The 21,619-nt window shown below is 43.1% G+C and overlaps 1 protein-coding gene across 1 annotated transcript in view; it reads right to left on the reverse strand.

Annotated features, from left to right (window-relative positions):
- Positions 1–5,039: 5,039 nt before the first annotated feature.
- The window catches only part of LOC140279656 (NALCN channel auxiliary factor 1-like), a 32,988-nt gene continuing 16,408 nt past the window's right edge, over positions 5,040–21,619 (reverse strand). The window contains exons 2-3 of the mRNA XM_072374849.1: positions 9,675–9,846; positions 5,040–6,374 (exon numbers count right to left, since the gene is read on the reverse strand). Coding sequence (XP_072230950.1) covers positions 6,076–6,374; positions 9,675–9,846 — 471 coding nt within the window. The 3' untranslated portion in view covers positions 5,040–6,075. The remainder of the gene's footprint in view (positions 6,375–9,674; positions 9,847–21,619) is intronic.

The raw sequence follows: 21,619 nt of genomic DNA on the forward strand, positions 1-21,619 counted from the left end.
TCTACAGCTCATACAGAAGCACGTGTTAATATTAAGGAATATCAGCGTTAGTAGGTGACATGATGCACCACATGTCCACAAGTAAATTAAAGGAACAGTTGAACATTGTGCTGAAAGAGCTGAAACATGCAGCGATGCTGCCCTCTGCTGGTCAGCGTGAGAAACTGTTTGTGTCTTCACATTTTTATCAGTGAAACCACCAAATGTTCAACAGTTTATCAAGACATTTTGAATAAACATGGGACCACTTCATCCACAGCACGGCTGCAGCACAGCTCATTCACTCCGGTAAGAACGTCCATCTTACTCAAAGTCGTCGTTCATGTCGTCAAAATCTGATAAATATCCTGCCATGTTGCACAAAACTATCAGCAGCAAACTCTGTGTGAAGTTAGCCGACTGTCACAGAGCACGGAGTGAATAAACTGTGCTGCAGGGGGGCGTGTGGATGAAGTGGTCCCAGTAGAGTGCCTGTGTAGAAATCCCTCCGTTAGCTCTCCTATAGCTGCAAGTAGCCACATAACAGAGCTATGAGCTAACAGAGCTATAGCACACGTTCATTCATTCATTCTTCTTAAAGTATTGGTGAAATAAAGACAGATAATGCCTTATTTAGAGGCTGCATCCTCTAAGCCCCGTTCACTCCGTTATATGGATCTCCAGTTATCTAAATATCTTCTGAAGGACGCCGACTTTCACCAAACTGTTCTCAGTGAGTAGATGAACGTATTTCATGCCAGAAATAAGGTTTAAAAATACCGGAGTTCCCCTTTAATGCCTCTGACACTTCAACAACAAGTCTAATAAGTGTTGCCGTAACCAGAATTATCTTGGTCACGATAAAGGTAATTTGTTTAGTACATTTACAGCACAGCAAGTCCAGTTGCTCAAAGTGCTTTACAGTCTAAAAACAAATAACATCTAATAAGAGCAGAAAGAGGTGTTTAAACTGTGTTTAAAAGATATGGGTCTAAAGGAGGGACTTAAAATCTGAGCTCCTGTCAGCTCAAAAGATTTCCATCTAAGCCAAATACAGACTGTGTTCATCAAATACTCATATATCTCCTTTAGTTTACTTAATTTGTCTGCTTAAGTCGATGGTTTAAACAGCCCCTGCTGAGCTGGAGGATCAAGCAGTTTTTAAATGAGGCTTTTGACCTAAAGTTTCTGACATCTTATTAAGGATAAGCTTCTAAAAAATGTCTCCTGAGCTTCTCTTGAGCTCAGTTTAAACAGCCCAAACAGAGAGCACCCAGTATCTGTCTGTGTGCAGTTGGTCGTTTTATAATTCAAGCGCTTTGCTTCTGCTTTGACTGACATTATGTAAAAGGTGCAGCAAACGGAGCTTCACACGCATGCCTTACTGTTAAAGGTCCTCTCCAAGTGTCATGCCAGTGATGAAATCAGGTTTTAACACAGGAACACCTCACTGTCCCTCTCACCATAAGAAACCAAGAGGTTAATCTGTCAAAACAACAAGATAAATGAACTTATCACACAGATCAAGTTTGTTATTTCAATCATTAACTTAGTAGATAACTGCAGGCAAGGCTTCTGTAGATGTAGAATATGCTGTATATATATATTTAAATATATATATTAGAGCTTTCCTGTAAAGGATAAGCACCCTGGGTCATAAACAGTGATGTAAAACTGCTCTGACTGCACACTCAGAACCGGTAAAAACCTAACATCAGCCAATCTGCGCTTCTTCTGTGGTTAGTTTGATCCCAGTGACACATTTAGAAAATGCTGAGACGGGGGACTGACTGGTGATTGAGTTTATCAGAAATACAGATGTGGATGGGTTCACCTCCAGGCAGCGAAGCGAATTAACTTAAGGATAAAATTTCATGTCATATAACCAAAAAACTCAAACATGATATCATTAGAAGAGTAGAAGTGTGTCCACTTGAGGCAAGGCTAAGAACAAGCATTGAATGGCCATGACCTCCAGGTGATAACGCAGCTCAGCTGTTTCCTGTAGAGGAAAGAAGGAGCGCTGGATCCACAACTAAGAAGAAATACAGACCTGTACGTGCACAGAAACCACAAGCAGATGTGGGCAGCTTGTTATAAACCCAAAGTTCAAACAGCAGCAGCCATTTTGGGTTGCACCGGGGGGGGGGGGTTGCACATCTGTAAAAAAACATTATTGTTCAACAACAAACAGATTTTGTGCTGCCATCCAGATGTGTTTTTCAAGGAAGACTTTGCTTGTTTCTGCAAGGCGATGCTTAACCACACTGATGACCTTTTTTATGACTCCATCGTGAGAAGAAGTAAAAACACCTGGATGCTGAACCGGACCAGCTGAAAACATCTGGAGTATTATTCAACAAAAAACAAGGGCTCGGACTTTAGAGCAGATGTAAAACATCTCAGAAAACATGCTCAGAGCCCAAAGTTTTTGAAATATGTTGCTGGAATTAAACTCAAAACAGGCTTACAACTAAAATAAACTATAATAGTTCCCAGTTTCATCTGAAATATCACATCTTTGCAGAGTTTCAGTGATATCAAATCTATTGAATTTTGTTTTTATTCACATTTAACACAGCGTTCAAACCTTCCTTGGAGACAGGGTTGTGATGTTTGTTCAGTATTTACCTCTTTGGGATAATCATTAAAGACCCTTAAAGAAACACAAACAAGAGTAATGTTTAACATAATTTATATTTATTTTCTTTTGAACAAAATGTTAATAAATGTATTTGTTTTACGTCCAAAAAAGATCATGACTCGTGGGACGCGTTTTATAAATAATTTCATCCAAGTCTTTTGTAGAAAAAAAAGAAAGTAAATTAGCAAACTAAAGCATCTCTAGTATGACAATATGACAACTTTATCATAATTTTTCCTCTATATTTGAACCTTTTTCTCAATTCAAGCTTTGTCTCTTTTATATATACTTTTGAAGACCTCTTGATCTCTTCTTTTTAACATCCAACTTAGTCCTACTCATCAACTCACACCACTGCTTTAGACAACAGAAAAAAAAGGAAAGAAAAAGAAAAATGCAGCAAAATCTCAAAAAACAGACGAAAACCAAGGAGGCCAACAGAAAACACAGTGAGATTCAAACAGTGGGGCTGGGGAGGAGATAAGAGGGAGGTCAGGGAAGGCAGGACAGGGTGATTTGGGATCCTCGGGACATATTTACAACAAAAAGGACAAGGGGGCTGAAGAGATTGTGGCGGTGATGCTGGTTGTGGAAAAGTGGGTGGAATGTTTGAGGCGCGTTCATCTGCATAGATCCACAGGACTCAGATCGTGAACAGTTGGAGATCGAGGGGGGGGGGGTGGAGCACAAAGTGTGGGCCTTTTACATCCGTTGCTGTCTTCAAGGGAATGTAGTTCTCGCCGGAGTCAGTTGACCAAAACGAATGAATGAAACAACACGTTACAAGAGAATATCAAGCGACATCTTTGACATTTCAGTGACCGGAGAGCGAATCAGTGGCTGTTATGGGAGGGGAGGCAGGGTAAGGTCAAGCTGTTGGTGGGGAGGAGGGGAGTCGGGGGGGTGCTGATAATGCGTTTTCACTTCGTTTGACTTCAGTCCGTCTTTAGCTCATCATTAGAGGTAAAAACACTGCCTCGTTAGGAAAAGTTGGCATCCCTAGCTTTCATTTTTGGTAAGTCACCAGCTTTGGGCGCATTTCTTTTTCTTCCTTAATGACTTTAAAAAGAGGAGTGGTGCACTTCACCAGCAGAAGCCATGCAAAAGACGACAAAAGGGGGAACAAAATGAGATGGATCAGCCCTTGAAACTCCTCACACTCCTTGCATGCTGACTCTAACACAGCCCTTTGCTAGACTGTAAAAGATAGCAACTGATCAGCTTGTCAAAGGGTGATTTAAGAATCAGCGGTTTGATTGATTGATTGATTGATTGATTGATTGGCTGGTCACTTGAACCATCCCCACTGAAAACCCATTAGTAGTGAACTCGCCACAAAGTAGGGACACTAACCCCTGCATTTTTTGTTTTTTCTTCTATATTGCTCTATTGCCTGACTGGGTTTATGTGGCAGAGAGGCACTCAAAGATCTGGGGGCCTCATTTATCAAGCAAAATACGTGTTGTTACAGACTTTCCCGAGGGACCGGGAACCTTTTGAGTACCCCGACCCGACTGGAGGAAACAGGTCTAAACTGAAGCCCTTTTTACACTGGTCAGAAAGCCCACTGACACCCACAAAGCATCCGGCTTCTGAATGCAGTGGGGATCTATTTAATTAGCATTCAGTCCAGCTTCAAATATTTATCGGCTAAGGCTCTGATCGGTATTGATGGGAACACAACACCTGGACTCAGCTCACTTTTTCCTTTCTGAAACACACTTTTACCGTCTGTATCGTCTCAAATGAAACCTGTGAACCTGAAAGGAACAACTTGTGTCCAGAAATACTCAAGTGGGATCAATTTTACCTGCTGGCAGCTGGTGCTCAATCCCACCGTGTGGGATTACAACCCGAGGTCCAATAAAAATGGTGAACTCATGACTATTGGACAGCGGTTCCCCACATCCTGCAGGATACAGTGTGATTCCCTCATGTTGCCATAGCTTATATCTTTCCCCTGGGACGTCGCATCATTACTGGTGTTCATTGAAGCTCGCAGCCAGTACCAGTAATGGCTTTAAAGGATTTAATTGGGTTGTTTTAGCCGGTGTACTTGCTACTTTTGGGGTAATGTTCAAGGGGAAAATACCTGCTGCAGAGACAAAGTACTTCTGAAGTTTCAGCCCGTTAAAACGGCTGCATTTTTTTATTCAAATATGCAACTGCAGACATGTTATTGCAGTTTATGGTCGACGACTGAATGAAATCAAGGCAGAAGTGCAGGGAATTATAACACGTTTTAGGGGGAAATCTCATCGCACTTTGATGTGTCAGCTGAGCTGTGTTTGTAATTTTAGAAATCAACATTCCTCCCCTTCATTTCAATTACTTTTAGTCAAAGTTATGTTGTTTTAGCAAATAATTTGGATGCTAGCTAAAATAAGATTCTCATAGCATTATAGTCCAAGAGAGAAGGGGAAGGGGAAGTAGAACGAGAGTGTTTTGGTCTTCTAAAGCACAAGACCAAAGTGATAAACTGGATTCTGTGCAGATTATCAGTGGTTGATAAACGAGGCCCCTGGTGTTTTGGCTTCATGCAGCTCTAGAGTCCCTGGGATGTCCCTGCAACCTTAAGACAAGCCACTGGGCTGCATGTCTGCAACACCATCATTTGAGGTAAACTAATCTCCTCAGAAAACAACCCACCACTTTCCATGGAGGAACGCCGCACTGTGGCAGAGTCCCGAAAACACCCTGAAATCGTGAGCCGAACTGTCACTACATTTTCCATCGCTCCTGACTTGCTCGATTGGCTGAACAAGTGAGAGAAACGAAGCCAGTCTTAGAGCACTTGAGGTCCTGAAATGCTTAGGCATGTACCGTCAGTAACGGGGTTGAGAAAGAAAAGAAAAAGTACAAGCTGAACATCAGAATACAGAGGACTAACGTACAATTTGTTTTCAGAGAAGCGAGACCCACACCCAAGTGCTGGATAAGCTGATAATGGCAGGCCCTTGAGCAGCATCATATACAAGGTACTAAAGAAAACGCCTCTAAAGTGATGGAGAATACTAAGTGGAACACAGTTGATATGTCAAAACATTCTGGCACCTGCTTTCTTTCTGACATGCCACCCACACACACTCTCACACACACACTGAAAACGGATGGAGAGGGGGAGGAAGGGAAGGTCGGACAGGAAGGAGAGAAAGGACAATATGCTAGAAAACATTTGGATGAGATAGAAACAATGAGCAGGTTTCAAGTGGCAAGAGGTCAGTTCCTTTGGGGGGTGGTCTAAAACATCTTGGTCTGGTTGATGTCCAAAGCCAGCACCCTTAGCTCCAGGTAAAACCCTCCCACTTCCGGTGGTTGATGGTTCATTGGCAGCGGATTGTTGTGACATCTCCGGCACGTCTTGCCAGATGTGTCCCTGGCAGCCATGACACTGTAAAAGCGACTGGTGACATCACTCTTTACAAGCTCCAGCATCAATTCCACCCCAGGGTTCACTCCTCGTTTGAAGCACTCTCCTCTGGTGAGAAAATAGCAGCCACACCCACAAACGTGGAATTATGGGAGGCTGAAATGATGATGACAGTGTGTAGGAGGACGAGCGCCAGCAGGCAGATCTTCAGTCGCCCGCTGCACAGTCTCGGGGTGGCGGCGGAAGTGACTGAGGCCCCCTCGGGCTGACAGGAAGTAGCAGTTCTTTTTAGCGTGCCGCCTGTCGGGTTGTCCATTTTTGAGTCCCATCGGACGTCACAGCACTGCGCCTCACTGTCTGATGGATCGTCTCCCAAAAGCCCTGTGAAAGAGATCACATTGGGTGAAAACGCTGACCTTTTCTTGCTGTGTCAGCAGTAGTTTGATGTTCTGATAGCAGACAAACGTTTTGTAATGGAAATAAATCACAATAAATAATGATGACAAACCAGAGTTAAAGTCCAGTTGTTTTTAACAAGTCGGCGTAACTTCTGATCTGATCCCATTCTGGCCCATCCACAGATGAATCAGCAGCACAGAACTGTGTAAAAGTCTTTTTGCCACATATTTCAAGGAAAACAGGCGATGGGTGCAGTGCTTTATTGAAACATGTGCAAACATTAATGGTATTTATGGTAAATAAGTCAAAACAGAGTTCTAACAAGCTTTAAATTGAATCTCTGGTCTGAGATCCTTTATCCTCCAACTCAGCCTGAACCCTCTGAGACCAGCTTTCTGTCATTTCTTTAAGGAGTCTTCAGGAATAGTTCTCCAGGCTTCTTGAAGGACATCCCAAAGCTCTTCTTTGGATGTGGGCTGCCTTTTGTTCCGTTCTCTGTCAGATGATCCCACACTGCTTCAATAATGTTGAGGTCTGGGCTCTGGGGAGGATTCATCCCTCCATAAGACCTGTTGCCACTGATTTTCAGTCCACTTCTTGTGTCATTTGGCATAGCTCAGCCTTTTCTCCCTGTTTCTCTTCCTTAAGAACGGCTTCTTGACAGCCACCCTTCCATGGAGACCATTTCTGATGAGGCTTGGGCCAACAGTAGATGGATCAGCTGAAGGTCCAGATGCATCTCTCAGGTCCTGTCAGGTCACAGCTGGATTTTTTCCTCTTTCTTAAGGACATCACTTTCAGATCCTGTTCATCTGCTGTAGATAGTTTTTTAGGCCTGACACTTCTTCTTTTGTCCTCCACTTGTCCAGTTTCCTCAAATGTTTTAAGGACACACTGCACACCATGCTGAGATATGCCAAGTTTTCAGCTAATAGCTCTTTGGGAATCACCTTGTTGCTGCAGAAATCCTATTTTCTGTCTGTCAAACTGTGTTTTCTTTGCTGTTTTTCATAGATGCAGCTAAAGAAATGGGAACAAATGATGTGTCTTTGTGACAAAGTGCCTAAAGATCCAATTTAAAACGGCTTCTTTGCTAAGTTGTCTGTTATGTGCAGACGCATAAAAAAAAAAGCTTAAATAAAGTCAGAGTTAAGTGACTTAACAAAAAAAATCACCTTCCTCTGAAAATGTTGGAAGGACTGGACTGAAAATTAGAGAAAAAAGCAGAAAATGTCAGAAGAAAATCTTTGAAAGACCTGAAAAACTGTTGATCAAGACTTCTTTAAAAGATTACAAGAAAGTCTGGCTTCTTGGAAGAAAAATATAAAGAAATGAAGGGCAGATCGACACTTTTTCGCAGCACTGTTCTGGACCTTAGTGTGTGGCACTAATCAGGATGTAGAGGGCCAGGCACCGTGACCCTCAGCTGGACTTCAAAGGCGGCGATGCATCACTGCCTCAATCGGTGACTCTGGAAGACTTAAACTGCCAGCATGTCAAAAGGTCTGTCACAGCTCTGATGTGCATGGAAAAGCTTTGGTGCTCTGGGAGACGCTCACTTATTCCTCACTCAGCAAAGCAGAGGGACAGAACAGCGGATGGAGGACTGGCTGATCTAAGGTTTCTCACACCTCTAAAGAACAGAATCATTTATTATTCTTTTTAGGGTCAGCATGAAAGCACAGTGATGAGAAGGAGCTGTTAAATTTTACAGTTCAGTTGAAAACCGGCAAATATGTCCCCACAACTGGCTTAATCCACCTCAACCATAAATGGTTTCATGAGCTGTCCACGCATCATTCATAAAATGACCTCTGAGAGACAAAATAACCACAGAAGGATACAAAACAACCAAAATATGACACAAACCAACCAAGAAAACAGACTCAAAGAGATAAGAAACACAGGGACACACAACTGTGGGCATCCTCCAACTGGTCCAAGACACCGAACCCCACATTGCCTTGGTTAAGCTCATCAAAGTGTCACATACAGAAGAAGTGCTACCTGACTGCTTGTATGGGTGACTTCTAAAACCTGTCCAAGGTTAAAAATGAGGTGTTGTAAAAGAACCAGATCATTTTCACAGAACAAGACATCTTCGACTCAGCAAGAATGGACACAGATTCCTCTTAAAATCATCAATCCTCGGTTCAAAAATCACTTCAAAGTGCGATTCAAAGGAAGCTGATGGAAAAGAAGGATAAACATGACTCGATAACAACTTTCTTTGAGCCTGTCGCCGCATTAAATTCAAGATTTCTTAACATTTTCTCATTAAAATGAAGTTGTTCATTGAAGACACTGAAAATCCTGGTGTCTATATTCATTAATTTTTTTTTGCCGCATTTCTAAAAACTTCCCTTTTGATTGTGTGAAAACCACTAAGAGGAATGCAGCTGTTTTTGATGCTAAATGTTGCAGTCAGGCACGAGTCAAAGCAGCTTATTTTTCTCAGAGAGCTGTAAGGAAAGTGCTGACGGCGAAGGGAGGGGAACAAATCAGCAGCCAAATTATGATAACTTACCTCCTGCAGATTTAAGAACACCTGCATCTGCCTATCGCTGGAACCTCACTGTACTTTTGTAGCTTTTTCTGGATAAATTACTGGTAAAACGACTTTATCAGCCCACAAATAGTAGAGGTAGAATTAGACATTTGCAAACACACGGCAATTCAAAAGACAAATCATTCTCCAAATGATGGTAACTGTAAAGATAATGATCATAAGAGTCTAGGAATTCAGTAACAACAGCGTAAAAAATTCACAGACGATTTGAAATCTATCATTTGAAATGACTGAATCTAACTAAGATGAAATGAGCCTGAAAAAGAACGCCTTCATTTCGCCTACAGGATGGTTTTATGTGCCTCATCCCTTTCAAATAACTTGTCATTTGGAATATAACCAGCATCTGGTCCCTCTGAGCTTCAGTCCTTGTTTTTTGCCATTAAATAAATTGCAGTGAATATTGAGAGAAAGGCCCAATTGAGTTTTATCAGCGCTTTGTGAAAAACGTCCTTGTAAAAGCGCTGCAGTGCCTGAACACGCCACTAGATGTCATCAGAAAGCCTCCAGAAAAACCTCCCTGGAACGCCATCCAGTCATTATGGACACACATATTGGGGATGGATTAATTCCGTGCACCGTTGTGTGGAAATAAAACGCTATTCACGACTAGAAATTAAACGAAGAGGTTGGTCCGTGCTGGAGAGCAGAAGGCCGCTGAGGCGCCCACACGTGCAAACATGCCGTCTGTTTTCAGAGGAGTCCCTACTAACCTGTGCAGATGAAACTGGGGCTTCCGCCGTGGATCAGGTCGTCGTTGTCGGGCAGGATGAACGGACAGCTCTGCTGGACCTCCAGGCAGTACTGGTAGCACGGTACCTTCTTCTGACAGGACTGCTGGGTGGTGGGGAAATACTGAGCACATAACCAGGGCTTATAGGCCATCTGAGGAGGAGGAAGAAGAGACGAGAGGAGATGGCATGAATAGATGCAGGTTCATGATCCTCTTGAAGACTGGTGGAAGTTATCTGGCTCTGCTGGGTCCGTTTTCCACACATTATACAGTGAATATCTGCTTATTCAAACCACCCACAATAAACTAAATAGAAATGTTTTCACCACTGAAATAAATGCCCAGGAAATATTAGCAAAAGCTAACCCGTCGGGCTAATTTGCAAATCAAAACCACAAGGCACCAAATAGGTTGACCAAATTGAACTCCAGTCATTAAATCGACTGTGGTCTACAGTGAGGTTGGAGGCTACATAAAATGCACATACATATCTGCTGGAGGAGACAGATGGTGACATGGGATAGCCAAAGCCTCAGGCTCAGGGAGCTTAGCAAAACAAAATGAAGAGAGGCAGACCACAGTCTGGATTCATCCTTAAATTTAACCCTTTATCTGTGTGCTTTTTATTGGTAATCAGCGCTGACATGCATCATCGGTGTCCAATCTGGGGCCATGTGACCCGGCTATAAACCAGCGGTTCTAACAGTGCTTTAGAGTTAAAGTCATTGACTAATTCTCTCTTCATAAGCCTTCAAGTTAGGGATTCAAATAAATATAAAAAAGATGCTAAAACACAAACAGCAAATAAAACACTGAAATATGAAAAAGCCTTTGAACTTCTGAAGATGAACTTCTCCACCTTTGTGTAATTCATCCTTCATTTACAGCATGTTTATGCAGGCAAAAGAAAAGCTGTTTTATGTCAACACATCAAACAGCACGAAATGTCATTCTGGGCTTTCAACCCGAGCAAAGTCATGTGCACAGCAAAGAGGGCCTTATTACACCCAAGTAAGCAGATTCTGTTATCAATGGTCTGAAGCTTTCCAGCCAGTTGTGTTGAAACAAGGTCGGTGGAAACATTTCTCAAAGCTTTGGATGCTCAGCAGGTCCACCTGCCGATTAGCTTTGATTCACATTTTGAGAAATAGGGTTATATATATATATATATATGTTTATTTATTCCAAATGTCAAAGTGTCTTAATTGTTCTACAGAATTTAAACATTTGAATAGACACTGAAACTGTTCTGTTCCTTTATTCACATTTTATCTTGTTCAAAGCAACAAATAAACTATTGTCCAATATGCTCCATCTCATACTCTACCACCAACAAACAACCCAAAACATGGAGCTGCAGGTGTGTTCATGGCTCCCCTGTTGTTTATTTTCAGCTTATGTGTCTCATTTGCATCCATTTCAGTTGAACTACTGACGATACGCCGTTTGGGAATGAAAAGAAACAAAAATAACAGCAAATCCATGTGAAAAATCAGCATACGAACCAGTTGTGGGAGGCAGGCTTCGTTTGTCATCGATCATGTGATTCTTAGGAGAGCGATACGAGTCTGAAACCATCTGAAGCTGCGCTTCCGACCCGCAGCACGCTTCAGAGCTTCAGTTCAAACGTTTCCTCACTGATGATCAACATCAGTAGCTTGGACTGCTTGTGTCGCTGCGTAACTCCTGCCTCCGTTGCCTGGGTGGCAACACAGCAGCTCACTTACTGCCTTCTAGGGCTAAGACGTGCAAAGAAAAGCTGTGTCTGGTAAATAATGGAGAAAATGTGCTGCCATTATGTGATGAAAGGCACGAAGAGAGTAATTTCACTGCCTGACAAATTCAAGAAAAAGCTGCACAGCAGCCATGAATCAGACGCTAAACAAACCATTTGCCTCAGTCGGGCTATTTACCAAGCAGGAGAATGAAGTAACGCTAGCATGAGCAGCGTTTTACACATTAAAGACATTTCTTTTTAAATTATATCACATTAAATCGCCAAAAGTCATCTTCAGGCACTTTACAATCAATTCAAGTCCAATTAAACACCTTTTAATTCAATTTACTAATTGTTTTTATCCAGTTCAGCCCAATTCAATCCAATTAAATCCAAATTGATTCAATTTAATTAAAAAGTTGTTTAACTAAGGAAACCAGTGGATCTTCAGTTTGATTCAGTCTCCTGTCCTGAGTTTAAATGAGTAACAGCAAAATGTAAAGTGTTAAAAAAGCTCTCTGAAGCATCTTAATTCAGCTAATGATGGCTCGGCAACATGAACTGGTAAAAATGAGTCATACTTTCAATGAAAAACAGCCATGACTTTTGTGTTTTGATCCTCCTGTTCTGTGGGTTTCTGGTCCTCTCTTCATTTTAATTCTCGGTTCTGTGCTTTCAGTTGGTATTTTGCTTCTACCTTGTATTGTGTTTAAGACTCTTGTTCTGGTCATTACCCCCTCAGTTTTCCCTGTTTTGCTCCACTTTCACATCTGATCCACTCAATCAGCCGCAGCTGCAGCCACTTCCTCATTAGCTCGCCCTCAGTATATGTACTCTGGGTTAATCCCAGTTCTTGTCAGATCCTTGCTGTTACTGTTGTTCCTTCATCTACTATAAGCTCTCTTTTTTTCCCTTGTCAGGTTGTTTTATTTTTGTTAGTATTTTGTGTTCGAAGTTTAGTTTTCTGGTTTCTGTTCACTCATCTGTTACCTCCAGACTGCCGCTTCCCACATTTGGGACCTCCACACCCTCCACCAGAGACATTGTGTCAAACACGTCTAAAAAAAGTTGGAACAGGGGTAACAAAAAGCTGGAAAAGTACGTGGAACTGAGAAGAAACAGCCGGAGGAACTGAGGTGAATTAGCAACATGTCAGTAACATGATGGAATATTAAAAAAGAGCACTTTGGAGAGGCAGAGTCTCAGAAATAAAGATCAACAATCTGCAAAAAATGTGTCTACAAATTCTGGAGCAATTTCAGAATAAGGTTCTTCAAACTTTGAATATTCCATCTTCGACAGAACATCAAAAGATCCAGAGCAGGGATGTAGAAAGTTGGTCCTCGAGGGCTGCTGTCCTGCAGATTTTAGATGTTTCCCTGCTTCGACACACGTGATTCAGATGAAATGGATCCCTTCAAACGATGAAGTTCTGCTCAAACCTGCTGATGGTGCATTGATCTGAATCCGGTGTGTTGAAGCAGAAAAACATCTAAAACCTGCAGGACGGCGGCCCTCGAGGACCGGATGTGGACATCCCTGAATCTGGAGGCATCTGTGTGTGGAAGGGACACGATGATCTTACCCAGTCATGTTGCTAATGAACCTAATTACCCCCCCCAACTCTTTTGAGAGTTGCTGCCATCACAACTTTGTTTTTTTCTCTGTTCTAATGTGAAGGACGTATTCAAAAAGCATCACATTCTGTTTTTATTCACGTCTCACACAGCGTCTCCCAACTCTTTTGGAATTGGAAATGATGCAAACACTCCTGCAGAGTTGAGGACATTTCCCAGACTCTGAAAGTTCTTCCTCCTGATTAATCTTGCTTTTAGCATGTGAAAGGCTGGTCCCCCACAGAGAGTTATGTCACAGTGGCAAACATTTGGCACACACAGTTAATTGTCCCCCGTGTTATTCAGCTACGGCGGAGCATCTATGGTTTGAATGTGAACCAAACAGTAATTGCAGTTTTTAAGTAGGCTTCTGGTGGCTTGAATGTTTGGGTTGATTACTCCCAGTTAAAGCCTCTCATGTGGGGCTCTGATATGTTTCCTGTTGATGCCAACAAACAAAGATAACAAACACTGCACACGCAATTATGATAATTATAATAATGTGATTGTGGTGTTAGTGAGGATAATGATGGGAGCAGTGTGTTTTGTACAATCGAATATATTCCAGACATGTATGACTTTGTGTTTATACTGTATGTGTGCTGTTAGTTTAACTCGTTTTCTGGGAAAGACGCAGGAAGGTAAACTCTGTGGCTTCACAGGAGATAAAACAGGGACATGACAAACATGCTCATCTAAAAGAGCAATTTGGATAAATCCGGTATTCTTGTTGTGGAGAAGTTCAACAGCTGAATGCACGACAGAAAAAGAGGCTCGAGGCCAAGATGGAATCACTCAAATCACAGAGTTTGTGGTATTTTGTTTGAGTCTGAGGGGGTTGAATTCAGCTTCTCGTCCGCGTAAATTTCTGCTGTTTAATTTGAGATGATTTTGCATAAATTCTTGTGGCGGTGAGCTAATCCGTCTAGGGATGCCGTGGCTATCAAAGGAGAACCAAAACAATACGACTGCAGCGAGACAGGAAATCTGGGTCCTCCTGAAGATGTGTGCCGGCAGTTGCCAAGGTAACAGCTTTCTCTGCTTTTCATTAGTGCTCAGTGGGTGCTGCCCCGCTCTCCGTCGATTTTCTGTTTGTGTGCACACGTTTAAACGCTCATCCGGGTCTGTGTGCGAGTAAATGTGTGCGTGCATGTGCTCAGCGTGAAAAGGGAAGTGCACAAGAGCAAATTGAGTTAGTCAGGAAGCAGGCCTGGAGTCTGATTTGATCAGTCTAATGTGTGATCAGTGTGAATGGGAACCTGGCACTCAGAAAGCCTCCGTCGACATGCAGCTCGGGCTGCATCAAACAATGTGGCCAGGGCTCCCTGCAGCTGATGCCAGCTCCCACCCCAACATTTGTACATGCAGCTTTTCACCAAGCATTTACACCAGCAGAGATGTAAAATATGCTCAGCAGCAAATGTCTGAAAGCTTAAAAGTAAGATGGAAAATTAGAATTCAAACACTGATGCTTTGGCAGATAAATGGCGTCTGAAATTCACCATAGTGATTAAGATTATATAACAAGCCTGATGTAGCAACAAGTAATGCTTCTTCTTATCTTCAGCATGTGGATCTTCCTCTGACTCGTGGGCTTGATGCTACACAACCAGCACAGACAGCTCTGAACAACGGCCCTTTGATAAATAGCCTGAATTAAACGGACATTCATTTCAGGAATAAACATCAGCTATGAGGGGAAAGCAACCCTCAGTTACAGAGAAGGGAACGTTAGACTGAATGAGCTCAATCTGAGAGTAAAAAATGTTCTCAATTAAAATGCAGCCATCTAACATGTCTAAACAGATAGTGTGTGTGTGTGTGTGTGTGTGTGTGTGTGTGTGTGTGTGTGTGTGTGTGTGTGTGTGTGTGTGTGTGTGTGTGTGTGTGTGTGTGTTGGTGGGAACACAAGCAGCAGGTAGAAAAGCTGTGCAACGTGCAAAAGGCATGAGAAGAGTTTCTGGTGTCAAGACCAAAGCAAAAAATTGTCACGAGATGATCCTTGTTAAATACTACAAATAATTTCTCTCAGCTTGGCTTTCAGGGGGTGGACAGTCCGTCTCAGAGTGGAAAGCACACCCTCCCTGTGAGTTTCTGCTGAAAAGAGGTCAGCTTTGGGCATTCCACCAGCATCCAGCGGTTCCCGGGCAGCGCCTGTCTCAGCCTGACAGCTCCTGCAAATCTGACACGCCAAGTAATTCGTCCGCCATCCTGCTTCACCCGGGTGCAGGGCTTCCCCTCGCCATTCCCATGCCCTGCCACATGTCATTTCACACAGAGAGGACCGTGTGAGAGCGCGCCTGCAGATGAGAGGAACCACTGGGCTGCAGAGACATTCAGCACTGAACTGTTTACTCAATCATTCAGAAGCAGCAGCACAGAAATCATCACCATCGAAGTTAAATAAATTAGTCTTTATTTCGTGCAGGTATTTCAGTTTCTCCTTATCACAACATGGTCCTCTGGTCCGCAGAGTGAAGCAAATATGAACCTCAGATGAACAAAACATGACATATTACACCGTGTCATCATTTATTAAACAAAAACTGAACCAAAACACAGAGGCAGTGAGTGTAAAACTAAGTGAATCCCTGATCCAGCAGCTTCAGCAGCAGTGAGTGTAAAACTAAGTGAACCCCTGATCCAGCAGCAGCTTCAGCAGCAGTGAGTATAAAACTAAGTGAACCCCTGATCCAGCAGCAGCTTCAGCAGCAGTGAGTGTAAAACTAAGTGAACCCCTGATCCAGCAGTGAGTGTGAAACTAAGTGAACCCCTGATCCAGCAGCTTCAGCAGCAGTGAGTGTAAAACTAAGTGAACCCCTGATTCAGCAGCTTCAGCAGCAGTGAGTGTAAAACTAAGTGAACCCCTGATCCAGCAGCTTCAGCAGCAGTGAGTGTAAAACTAAGTGAACCCCTGATCCAGCATCTTCAGCAGCAGTGAGTGAGAAACTAAGTGAACCCCTGATCCAGCAGCTTCAGCAGCAGTGAGTGTAAAACTAAGTGAACCCCTGATCCAGCATCTTCAGCAGCAGTGAGTGAGAAACTAAGTGAACCCCTGATCCAGCAGCTTCAGCAGCAGTGAGTGTAAAACTAAGTGAACCCCTGATCCAGCAGCTTCAGCAGCAGTGAGTGTAAAACTAAGTGAACCCCTGATTCAGCAGCTTCAGCAGCAGTGAGTGTAAAACTAAGTGAACCCCTGATCCAGCAGCTTCAGCAGCAGTGAGTGTAAAACTAAGTGAACCCCTGATCCAGCATCTTCAGCAGCAGTGAGTGAGAAACTAAGTGAACCCCTGATCCAGCAGCTTCAGCAGCAGTGAGTTAAACTAAGTGAACCCCTGATCCAGCAGCTTCAGCAGCAGTGAGCTGCAGTGATGGTTTCCTGTGGGACGTTATCAGTCTCTCTCCTGGTTCTGGAGGAATCTCGGCCCTCTTCTCTCCAGCGCTGCTTCAGCTCATTGAGGTTTGCAGCATTGGTTTCTGCACAGCTCTCTTAAGGTCCCACCACAGCATCTCAGTCAGGCTGAGGTCTGGACTCTGACTGGACCATTGCAACACCTTGATTCTTTTCTTTTTCCCACATTCTGCTGTAGATCTGCTGCTGTGTTTGGGATCTTTGTCCTGTTGATGAGCCAGTTTCAGCCCAGCTTTAGCTGTGGGACAGATGGCCTCACATCTGACTCTAGAATACTTTGGTATCCAGAGGAGTTCATGGTGGACTCAATGACTGCAAGGTGCCCAGGTCCTGTGGCTGCAGAACCAGCCCAGATCATCAGCCCTCCACCACCGTGCTTGACAGCTGGTATGAGGTGTTTGTGCTGATATGCTGTGTTTGGTTTCCTCCAAACGTGCTGCTGTGCATTAGGACCAAACATCTCCACTTTGCTCTGGTCTGTCCAAAGGACATTGTTCCAGAAGTCTTGAGCTTTGTTCAGATGCAGCTTTGCAAACCTAAGCTGTGCTGCCATGTTCTTTTTAGAGAGAAGAGGCTTTCTCCTGCAGCCCTTCCAAACAAGCCATCCTTGTTCAGTCTTTTTCTAACTGTGCTGTCATGACCTTTGACCTTTAACATGCTAACTGAGGCCTGTAGAGTCTGAGATGTAGCTCTGGGCTTCTTCACCTTGGGGTGACCTTTAACCTTTAGCATGCTAACTGAGGCCTGTAGAGTCTGAGATGTAGCTCTGGGCTTCTTCACCTTGGGGTGACCTTTAACCTTTAGCATGCTAACTGAGGCCTGTAGAGTCTGAGATGTAGCTCTGGGCTTTTTCCCCTTGGGGTGAACTTGCTGGGACGTCCACTCCTGGGAAGATTGACAGCTGTCCTGAATGTTTTCCACTTGTGAATAATCTTTCTCTCTGTAGAATGATGGACTCCAGATAGTCTGGAAATGGCCTTATAACCCTTCCTAGATTGATGGGCAGCAGCAGCTGCTTCTCTGAGATCATTGCTGGTGTCTTTCCTCCTTGGCATCGGGTTAAACTGACAGAACTCCTGCTTTTATAGAGCTGCTCACACTGACTGATGATCAGTTAATCAGAGCATTGATCAGCAGCATCTGGCTGCTCCATACCTTCTTTACTCTTATAGAAACAGGGAGGATGGACTTAGTTTTTCACACACTGCTTCTGTGTTGCGTCTCTGTTTTTGTAAAATAAAAGACAGTCGTGTGTTTTTATTAATCTGAAGTTGTATTTCCATCATTTTAAAAGCTGGTGAGCACCATCATGTTCTGATAGAAATGAATGAGAGTAACATGCAGAAAGAAGAAACAATGCATTTGTATACATATGACCTGCCTGCACTAGCAGAAATTATAACATACAGACTTACAGGGTAAATCACAGCCATAAAACTGTGATTTTAGACCTTGCACCTGCTGTGCATTCCTGGTCCTTGCCTCACAAATCAAGTGCCAACTTAACTGCACACATTGGCTTAAGCTCCCGGGTTTGTAAAAACTTTAACTCGACATGCTGTGAAGCATCAACACTCCGCTTCTCTCCCAGCAGGACGGTCTTGTCGCACACATAAACACACACGCCGGCTGTAAAGCGGAATGACAGAGTCGGCTATAAAAAGCATATGAGTCAGCTGCAGAGTGAGATCCCAGTTAGAAGCTGAATGACACAGATCATTACCATTCACACAAATCACAGGAAGCAGCTCTCTCACTACCTGTGCTATTTCCAGTCATGGTTTTTTCTTATTTTCAGCACTGAAATACACTGACTCTGCAAAATATTGAGACAAGGTTCTTGATAATAAAGAGTCCCATCGCAGGTCACGTTTGACGAGGGTCAGAAGAGGAGTCACTCGAAATAAAGTGATTTTTTTATTCACTGAACCAAACAACGACAGTTAATCCTGGGAAAATGTTGCTGACAAGACTTTGATGCATTCACAACTGAGTCTGAGCGTCCACCTCGGGTCACTAGCCTTCGGATAATCCAGCAGGACAGTCAAACACACAGGTGGCCGTCTTCCTGCACTCATTACATCCCATTCCCTGGTGATGTAACGGACACAGGCGCTCTGGATAATGACTCTGAGGCGGAGCATCAAATTAGACGGCTTCCAATTTAAGTGCAACCCTTGTTTGTACATTACAGCACCATCTTCCACCGGCGAGTTGGAAAAACGGGGTCAAAGAGGGTCCAATTTAAGCAGGTCCAGTGGGTCAAAAAGAAGCTGCTTGTAAGTGATTATCGGGGAGTATAAACTGACCACAGACTACTCTAAGAAACATGTCAAGAATTTACTTCCAATCACAACAGATCTGCTTTATCGCAAATGTAAATGCAAAGAGGCGTATTGATTTCTCACAAGTAAACAAGTCTTAAAGAACAATGTTTGATGGTGAAAACAATAAACAGAAGCCTTGATTAAGCATCCATCAATTGTATTGACAGGCTCTGGGAAGCCTTGAACATTTTAACTGAAAATACCCCGCAGAGCTCAGAGCTTTAAGGGGAGTCAGAGCATCAGCTCCGAATGACATAATCCAGATACGTTTTGTATACTGTGTCGGCTCCCAGTAACTGGATCTGATCATGACATCCATTTTCCTGAGCCATGTTTTGTGGATTCATTCTGAGAAAACATGGCCATGAATGTTCATGGGAGGATTTGTTGTCAGCCGGCTTTGGCACTCAGACGCAGCAATGAATCGGCTCCATTTACAGAACAGGTAGGTCTAACAATTGGTATTCAGCTCTAGGAAAAATCTGACATGCTGTGGAAAATAAAGCCAATTTCTACATGACAAAGAGGCCGTTTCCCAAGTTTGGCTTCAAGCCCAAGACTACTCCAATTCCCAAAAAGTTGCTGCGTACACAACAATAGTTGGGATAAAAAAACTCACGGTTCGGATCATTTTTCGGATCAGCAAAAAAAAAAAGAAGACAAACATAAGTTTGGTCTTTTTGTTTATTAACACTTTTAAATTATTCAATTAAAATGTATAAAATCATCTTAATGTGCACAAATAAAAAGGCATATTTCCTTCCTTTAACCGAATTTGGCCTCTTGTCTGCAGCTATAAACTCACCACAGCGTCTGTGACGCTTTAACCGGTCGGATTGCGCAACAACGCGCTGCGTAATTACCGCGGTGATATGCGGCTTCGTTTTCACTCCGGGGTCATGGTGCTTCAAATGCGTGGCCATACTTCATGTGTTCTCTCTGTCATTTGACTTTCTTGTGTCACAGTACCGACACACCGTCACGGTTTTATCCACGAACCTCTTTTCCCCAGACAGGGAACTTAAATGACGCGGTGCGTTCAAGCTCCTCCGTTCCTCCGCTCGCCATGACCACGCTGAGTGGACTGAACATGCGCACAACTTTTTTTTTTCTTTCATAAATCAATCCGCGGATCACGTGCGTGCCGAACCGAAGATATTGATCCGATCACGGATTAACGATGATCTGTTGCACCACTAAACAATAGGTTGATTTATAAACCAACATTTTACTCAGTGTTTTATAACAGCGTAAGAGTGCATTGTTGTTTGTATCTGTGCGGCCCTGTGGTGGACTGGCACCTGTCCAGGTTGCACCTGGGATAGGCTCCAGCCCCCCCATGACCCTGAAATGGGTTAAGCAGGTTCTAGACAATGGGCGGATGGATGGAATTTTACATTGAGGAACATTATGCTGAAATGCTCCATAATTTTGTAGACTGATGGAGACAGATTGCTGAACCTCTGCTCATCTTTACTTCTGAGAGACTCTGCCTCTGTAAGGTGCTCTTATGGTGCCACATGTTCCTCCGGCTGTTTCCTTTTCGTACCATTTACTTTTCCAGCTTTATTTTTCATTGAATAGAAACACTTGTAATGTTTTCTATGTTCTATTGTGAATTAAATATTAGGTTTGCAGTCGATTTTTTTTTTTTTACATTTTACACCATCTTTTAAAATTGTAGTTCCAGACATCCATACCACACAGATACCTTTGTAGGATGCTGCCTCGGTGAAAGGAAATAAGTTCCATCCATATTTCATGTGAGGTGTCATGGGGCTAGACGTAATGTGGATTGGAAAAATGAAAATGTTGCCCTTGTGCTGGTACTGGAAGAAGAAAAAACAGGGGTCACCAAAGTCAGCAGAGTTCTCCCTCTGGGGATGATGCATGTCTGGACACAGTTTCATGACAATCCATGGTCTCGTGGTGGATTCTCTGAACACCGATAGCCAAACATTGGATTTGCTTAACGTGAGTAACAGAATATGTGTGTCACTGTAAGTAAACCTTTGGTAATTCGGACTAAGTTAGTGAAATGTCATTAAAATCCTGGAGGCAATGATGAACATATTAGAAAAAAAAGCCTCCCATTCCACCCACACCGAAGCCTGATACAAGCTCCTGCGCTGATTCACTCCCTCCTGCTGCCATCTCTGCAGCTTTGAACCCTAACTTATCTTAACCTAGAGAGGAATTTACTAATATCTCTAAGAGCATATATTAAAGACGTGATAAAGGTCCCATTTAACACTGAGTAGTTCCAGTGAGGAGAAGGTTTTCAGGGGAGCTCTGTGCAGCACTGTGGGTGTAAGAGGGAGTTATTGGTGATGGTTCGACATTCTCTCTGTTCGTGCCAAATTAAACCGCCTCGTCCTGATCACTCCATGTTATCCAACGCTGGAACCTGGAAAATCCTCGGCAATGATCTGTCAAATATAAAAACATCCTAATTTTCTTTAATTTCAGTGCACGTTGCTGTGATAAGGGTTGGATAAAATGTGGCTAAGGGACTAAAACATGAAGATTTTGGGTTGACTCCACTAAAAGCATCTCCTTTAAAGGCTTTCTTCTGACAGGAAACTTGAGCTTCATGTGTTATGGCATCAAAATCTGACAAGAATGAATCTCATCTTAACATGTTTTTTTGTTGGGATTGAAATCTGCTTTGATCTCCTCTGCAGACTTGCCTTCTGTGCCACCAGTTGTTCCTTTTATCTTCAATGTTTTCTGGGATTGAACGGATGCACCTTGACATAAAACAGATTAAAAGCTACATTGTAAAAGATGGAAAATAGAATACATCGAGGAACTGAAATACAGTTCTTCTGTCTGTCTGTGTTTCTGATCAGA

This window comes from Leuresthes tenuis, unplaced genomic scaffold (assembly GCF_036924035.1).
Source record: "Leuresthes tenuis unplaced genomic scaffold, fLeuTen1.0.hap1 SCAF_1, whole genome shotgun sequence".
NCBI lineage: Eukaryota > Metazoa > Chordata > Actinopteri > Atheriniformes > Atherinopsidae > Leuresthes > Leuresthes tenuis.